The 7,793-nt window shown below is 26.2% G+C and overlaps 1 protein-coding gene across 1 annotated transcript in view; it reads left to right on the plus strand.

The window, feature by feature from the left end:
- The first annotated feature begins 1,854 nt into the window (after positions 1–1,854).
- Positions 1,855–7,793, plus strand: part of LOC107452602 (protein O-mannosyl-transferase TMTC1) — a 183,587-nt gene continuing 177,648 nt past the window's right edge. The window contains exon 1 of the mRNA XM_043054161.2: positions 1,855–3,317. Within this exon, the coding sequence (XP_042910095.1) occupies positions 2,851–3,317 (467 nt within the window). The 5' untranslated portion in view covers positions 1,855–2,850. The remainder of the gene's footprint in view (positions 3,318–7,793) is intronic.

Consider the following 7,793-nt stretch of genomic DNA (forward strand, 5'->3'; position numbering starts at 1 on the left):
AGATTAAATTATTTTCTGATCAATTGATATATTAATCTTAATTATTATTTATATTCAAATTAACAAATGTGTTTATAAAATTTATGATTCATAAGCTCTCTCAGATATGAATTATCGAGCATTTTCCCCCATGTAGATTTCGTAAATAAGGCTTAGTTTAAATTTTCAATTTTTATTTATACGAATAAATTATTTTATAGAATAAAAAGGAATTATTGTGTATATAATCTATTATTTATACATACTTATATGTATTTTTCCGAAATACTTATACATACTTATATGTATTTTTGTGCGATTTATTTTAAATGTAGGCATTTTTCAAAATGTTTTAAATGCTAAAAACCAGAATTGTTGATGTGATTATGAATGTTTTTTATAATGGATAAATAATTTTCAATATTAAACTGCGCTACTTTTAACTATTTTAAAAAAATTCAAATATTTTTTGAATCTGTTCCAGAAGAGTTTTTAAATTTTTTTACGTGCTTAAAAAGGAAGTAGTACTCCAAATGTTTTTTTAAAAAATACATGCATATTTTTTGATTAAGAGTGTTTTAAAGCTTTTAAACATTTTTGATGAAATAAGGTTCTTATTAAATTAAAAAATTATATCATACATTTTAAATCACTTTTCAATTCATATATTATATAATTATAATGCATAGTTCCATTAAAAAGCAACTTTTCCTAAGCAAAATACAGATTTTACAGATATACTTGAATGTCTGAAAGATTTACTTACTACAAATTTATATTAACCGGGAGTTGAATAGGCTTTAAAAAATTGTGTTACTATTCTACACTGAATTAAAGTTCAATGCATGTTATTATGCACATATCGTATCAGTTATATATTTTACAGTATTTTAATGTCTAAAAGCCGATGTACCAGTTTTCATTAAAAATTGATTCCATTAGGCATATAAGGAAGCACAAATAAAATTATTAGATTAAATTATTTTCTGATCAATTGATATATTAATCTTAATTATTATTTATATTCAAATTAACAAATGTGTTTATAAAATTTATGATTCATAAGCTCTCTCAGATATGAATTATCGAGCATTTTCCCCCATGTAGATTTCGTAAATAAGGCTTAGTTTAAATTTTCAATTTTTATTTATACGAATAAATTATTTTATAGAATAAAAAGGAATTATTGTGTATATAATCTATTATTTATACATACTTATATGTATTTTTCCGAAATACTCGTATAAATTTTAAAAGAAAGAAGGATAAGTTATATGATTATGTTCAATTCTTAAAGTTCACGAGATATGCGTAATTCTAAAAAAAATTAATCAAATATTTCTTTTAGTCTTTTTTATCATAGATTATTGTACATATAATCTATTATTTATATGCATTTTTCGCAAAATAATCTCAAAAATCTACAAAATACGAAAATAAAATTTTTACAATAATGTTTATTTCTAAAAGTTCACGAGTTTTGTTTAATTCAAAAGAATTAATGAACCGCTTTCTGTGATTCTTATTCGATTCTAGATTATTGTATATACAATCTATTATTTATACTTATTTATATGTATTTTTTGCGAAATTATCGTATAAATTTACAAAATACGAAAGTGAATGTTTCACGATACTGTTTATTTCCAAAAGCTCAAGAGTTATCTCTTCCAAAGAATTAATGAAACACTTTTTATAATTTTCTTTCAATAACAATTATTGCCTGTTAATAAATCATAAGAACCTAAAAATCTGGTTCGATAAACGAAACTCTTCCTCGGTTGATTCAATACCCCCATCTATAAAAGATTTTGCAACTAATGGCGAAGTTGGCGAGAGTCGTGGATCACCTTGGCGATTCGGCCCGCGCAAGGAAAGCAACCGTAGTGTTCACGAACTCAGTGGCTGCTCGCACGGTCTCATTGTTACACAGTTTGTCTTTATGACTTAGTGGTTTGAGGTACGCTTTTCTATTTTTCCTCTTCAAAACTTTATCCTCGTTCTCTTTTCGATTCATTTTTCTCTCATCAATGTAATCCACGAGGAGAAAAACATTTTTCTCATTCTCAACTTTTCATACGCAAGTTTGATACGGGACGTTTTGATTAATTCTCAACTTTGTTTCAGGTGATGTTGATCAAAAAATGGATTCTGATTTATATACGGTAAACTTATTTAAACAATAATTTCCGATCTGGTGTCGTAAAATGAGATCGTTGGTTTTTCTTTTATAGTTTCGTGAATTTGTAGTTTCAAATACGAGAAAGATCATTTCGTAGTTGTTAATGCGCAAATTAATAATATAAATTGCAAACTACCGGGTTGATTTCTAACTTTTATTATCAGTTGATATCTAGTGATCAACTTTTGAAATTTCAACATGCTAAAAACATTCTTCTAAGCGACTAAGCTTGTACTGCTCTCTACCTAGTATTCGAGATTATTCTCTATTTATACTGATTAGAAAATGATATATTTTTACATCTGTATAAGCTGTGCAGAATGATAAAAAGATACTTTTAAAGGGAATAGTCTTACATTATGAGAACTTCAAATCATAAAATGTGTTTTCATTTGATGTCAACAGAATTGTGAAATCTAGAAACTCTTATAAATCAACAAGATTATATAAAAAAAGAAGTAAAAACTGTTATTGATTAAAAGAAACTATGAAAATCATTTCTTTCAATTTTAAAAATTACGTATATTAAGTGATAAAACCAATGTATTTTATTGTATTAAATAAATCATTAGTCATGTCTAAAACTCTACCTCCGGCTAAGAAATTAATTTTTATATGACACAAGACTTGAAGAGAAGATACCTTAAATATACATATTAATATTTACGGATTTATACGCACATATAAAAATGGGGAGAGATTTTTGGCTAAAATCATCATCTTACCAAGCAACATCTACAACATCGTGTTTGTACCATTCTCCTCAAACTCAGACTCATAGATATCGAAAGAGATTCTCAGTTGAAAATACGACTTCCTTGAAAACAAAATTGGCAACAACTGGTTCATCTTGGGACATTACCACTTGGTTGGCTCAAATTAAAAATTTTACTCTGAATAACCGCTATAGTTTAATAGTATCTAACATTTTGGATGTAATGATGTACTCAATAATTGTGATTGCTTGCATAGCCAGTTATGCAAATTCAATGGACGGAGAACTAGTACATGATGATATTGTGTCCATAACTACAAATCCTGATGTTATAGGAAAAAATCCAGTCAAAGATATTTTCTTAAATGACTTCTGGGGAAAACCTATGACAGATCCTGAAAGCCACAAATCTTATCGTCCTTTTACAGTGCTTACCTTCCGGTAAGATTTATTTGATTCTCCCTTTACATATCTATTTTTACTATTTCTGATTTTATTTAAACGAAACTTAATATCTTAAATTAGTTTAAAACAGCTGAATATATTTAGGGGGTATTTTTTTTAATAATTTAATCCTGAGGAGAAATTGTGAGACATTGATGAGCCCTAAATTATATATACCATTCTTTTGGCTATTTTTACGTTCATATGCTAATGGTTGAGCGGTTCATATGCTAACGGTAAAAATACAAAACTGAAAATTAAATTTAGACGAATAAACAGTTTTTATGCCATACTTTTTGGTATCTTGATAAAATTACCAAATTTTACCACACTCACCTAATTTTATCACATATTATAACGCCATATTTTATTGTTAATTTTACTAAATTCAAGCCAATAAAACCAAATTATACGATATTTAAATCATTCTTTTGGCAGTTTTTACTTTCCTATGGTAACGATTTGCCTGACATTCTGGTTTTCAAAATTAAAGTTCCGGTAACCACACATTTAATAAAAAATATAAAACTGAGAAGTGAATTTAATAGAATAAATGGCTTTCGGGTATAGGTATCATGATAGTTATCGTGATATAATTACCAAATTTTAGCACAATTACCAAAGTTTATCACAGATAATAATTATAATATATTACATCAAAATTATTACCAAAGCACTTTGGCAAAAATTTCCCGAGCTCTTTGCTGTCCCTATAGAGTCAGAAACACCTTAAAGTTTAACATACTCTGGAGCTTCGACCGTAATTTTTTTTCTCAGTGTATATAGATAAATTATTTAAATAAAGTTTGATTTAATTAATTTGTTGATTAAGTTGTTTAGGGGACGTTTTTTAAAAAAAAATTTTTAAATCACATGAAACATTTGAAAGTTTTATTCTGAGTATTTAAATGCCGCATTTTTTATATATGTTGTTGGAAACATAATATAAAAACAATGTTAGACCCTAATAAATTTTTCTGTTGATACAATTTTTGTCTTTTTTTTAATAAAAAAGTGCTTAAATACTAATGAGAATAATTTTTTTCCATATATCAATTTGGATTATCTTCATCTTTTGGTTTTTTATAACTAAAATCATTTTCCTTATTAGTGCTGAGCGATATTGGTGTTTCTGTACTACGATATATCGTCAGAAAATATTAGTATTTTCTGATGTACCGCGAAGATGAATCAGCTTAACTAATTTACATTTTTTTCACGATAGGAAATATTTTTTTTACAAACTTAAATATTGTTCAGAGACTCAAAATTTCATAAAATCAATGAGTAATTATAAAACTGAAACAGTAAATATCTGTAAGTGTTGGCGTAAACACTCACAATATTATCGCAGTCGAAAATTATCGCGAAATTGTCTTATTTAATAGTTAACTTTTTCTATAGTTACTACGATATTATCGTGTTTAATAAATAATGTTCTGCATAATGGTCCTAATATTATCCTATTAGATAATGGTAAGACATAGTCTGCAAGATATAGGGCAAAAATATGTTCTAAAATATCGATATTAGAAGTATCGATATTTTTAATTTTATCGATTTATATACCAACTCTAACTTTTAGTTTGCTCACGGCAACTGATCACATTCAGGAAAGCTTCTTGCAATTGTTTGATACTGATAACATTCGTGAAACAAAATAAAATTTAAATTTCATATGCATATTAAAATTATGTTTTTAAGATAGAATTGGTAATAGTTTTAATCCTTACACTAAATCATGTTATTTCTTAATATGGATATGTATTTATTTCACCAAACAGACTTGTCATAAATTAAAAATTATCGATTCATAATGTATAATACTTAATAATGTATGATGCTTAAATGTATATAATTGCATTAATATATATTTGTATTAATATATTGTTTTAATTTGAAAGCTACTTTGGGTTTAAACAAAAATGTTAAATATGTACGATTTTAGCTAAACACTTCTTATTTTCTTTGATTGAAATTAATAATATTACCTACTCATAATTTTAAAATTCATCTGGGAGCTAAAAAATCCCAATTTGTAAAACTTTTTTGTTCATATATAACTGTAAGTTGAGTAATTATAAGAAAGCAATATTTGCGCTTTTATCACAGTAAAATGAAGTACATAGCATTGTCACAACCCAGAGTAACTACTATGACTGAAGTATGACAAAGTCTCTGTTGTTTTTATTGCCATTTTATGTTTATATTATATTAGTCTTCATATTTAAATTCAAAACTTAAGTATGCTTAAAGATTTAATTATTGCATAAAGCAAAGGTCAATTTTGTTTTGGATTTAGTTTAAATTACCCTTCTTTTCATTGAAAATTAGAAGAGTGATTTTATTTGTTTTCTACTGGTTTGTTTTCTGAAAACTCTAACAAACACATAAAAAAAGTTTTTATTATTTATTATATTTGACATATCCATGTTTACGCAAATATTCATTGTTTATAAAAATGAAGAAAATCTATTCCAGATGAAATATTTTAATTAGATTTAAAAAAAATCATAAGGGATAAGGTATAAAATAACGATTCCTTGTCTTTTTTCGAGACACAACCAATACACTCAGAAAAAAGTATGGTCAAAACTATCAGAACATGGTAGCATTTACAGCGTTTGGGAAGTCCATGGGAACACCAAGGAGTTCGGCAATTTTTGCCGAAGCGCTTTATTGATGATTTTAGTAAAATTGGCAATACATATGGTTTCATAATCTGTGATAAAATTTGGTAATTGTGGTAAAATCTGGTAATCTTATTATGGTACCTGCGAACATAGCCTAAGAATCATTCATTCGGTTAAACTTACTATTCAGTTTTCTATGTTTTACTAAATGTATAGTAATCAGAGCTAAAATTTCAAAAATCAGAATTTCCGTTAAACAGTTACAATATGAAGGGAAATTTACCAAATAAACTGTTTAAATACTTCATATTTTGGTTTCGTAACCATATAGTAAGAAACTTTTTCCAGATTTTGCTGCACCGTGTATTATTAAATAAGCAGTCAGAAATCAGTTGATAGGTTTCAGTCACCATGAAACTGCTCATTGAATGGCATTAATGCTCACGAATAATTCAATAATGTCATATTCCGTTAATAATACTTTCATTTTCTCATAATTCTAAACAAACATATGTGTTTTTAAATTTTCAGCGCAATACATCTACACATATTTCAGAAAACGAAATAGCAAAAATCTAATCCTAACTAAATTTTGGGTCGTACTTAGTTGCGTACTTATGTTAACAAAAGGTTTTCCTCTATATTATTCACAAGAAAAGCCCTGCTTGGCAGGAAGTTTTTTATACACAGTGGCAGAAGCAGTTAGACAACTAAAAGCTTAAAATGCTCTGTAAGCAAATATCATCCTTTTTTCTATATTTTCTGGAAATTAAAATATAAAATAATACTTATTCATATCATAATTAAGTGTTTTACACCAGATTACAATTAATTTCAAATTATTAAAATTACAGTAGCATAAAGAATAATTTAGTTATATAAGTAAATTTTTTTTCTTCATGTTATTGTGAGGAGTTGCTTTTTGTTCTTAATTTAAAACTAAAAGAGTTTGATCCATTATGTATCATTAATGAAATTTCCTTTTCAGTAAAGTTATATTTAAAAAGCGCAACATCGCGGAGAAACTAATTCTGGTAAAATTACCGAATGCATGGTAATGACATTTTTGGTAACAAAACTATAATTCCAGTTATTAAAACCAAAATATACGGTATGTCTATACCATTCATTTGGTAGTTTCTCCGTTCCTATTGTAACGGTTACCATTAAATTCTCATTTTAAAAATTATAGTTCTTATTACCACACATTTCGCAAAAAATGCATAAGTGAAAAGTAAATTCCACTAAATAAATGGTTTTATTACATGCTCTAAAGTATCATGATAAGGGTACCAAATTTTATCACATATTACATAACGATATTTAATTGTCCCTTTTACCAAAATCATTAACAAAGCACTTCGGTAAAAATTACCGAGCTTTTCGGTGTTCCCATAGAGCACGAAACACGGTAAATTTTAGCATATTCTGCTAGCACAGACCATATTTTTTTTCTCAGTGATGTAAGCCAAAAACCTAAAATCATTAAATAGTTAATTTTTCGTTTTGCATTTTTTACAACGTTATAAATTCTTATTTTAACAAGATAGTCATTAAAAAACAATAATCGAGATTTATACACGATCTGTCACAATAGAGAATAAATTAAATACTCGGTATAATTTGTTAAATTTATTACTATTATGTATTTTTTATTATTATTATATTTAATTTTAGTATTAATTAAATTATTACTAATAATTAGCATAAAAATTAGTTTCTTGTATGATAATAAATTAATAATCAAACTTTATTATATTAAACTTAAAAATAAATAAAATGTTTCAAGAATATATCTTTTCATTTTAAATATATATATATATATATATATACAGGGAGA

The sequence above is a fragment of the Parasteatoda tepidariorum genome, chromosome X1 (genome assembly GCF_043381705.1).
Source record: "Parasteatoda tepidariorum isolate YZ-2023 chromosome X1, CAS_Ptep_4.0, whole genome shotgun sequence".
NCBI lineage: Eukaryota > Metazoa > Arthropoda > Arachnida > Araneae > Theridiidae > Parasteatoda > Parasteatoda tepidariorum.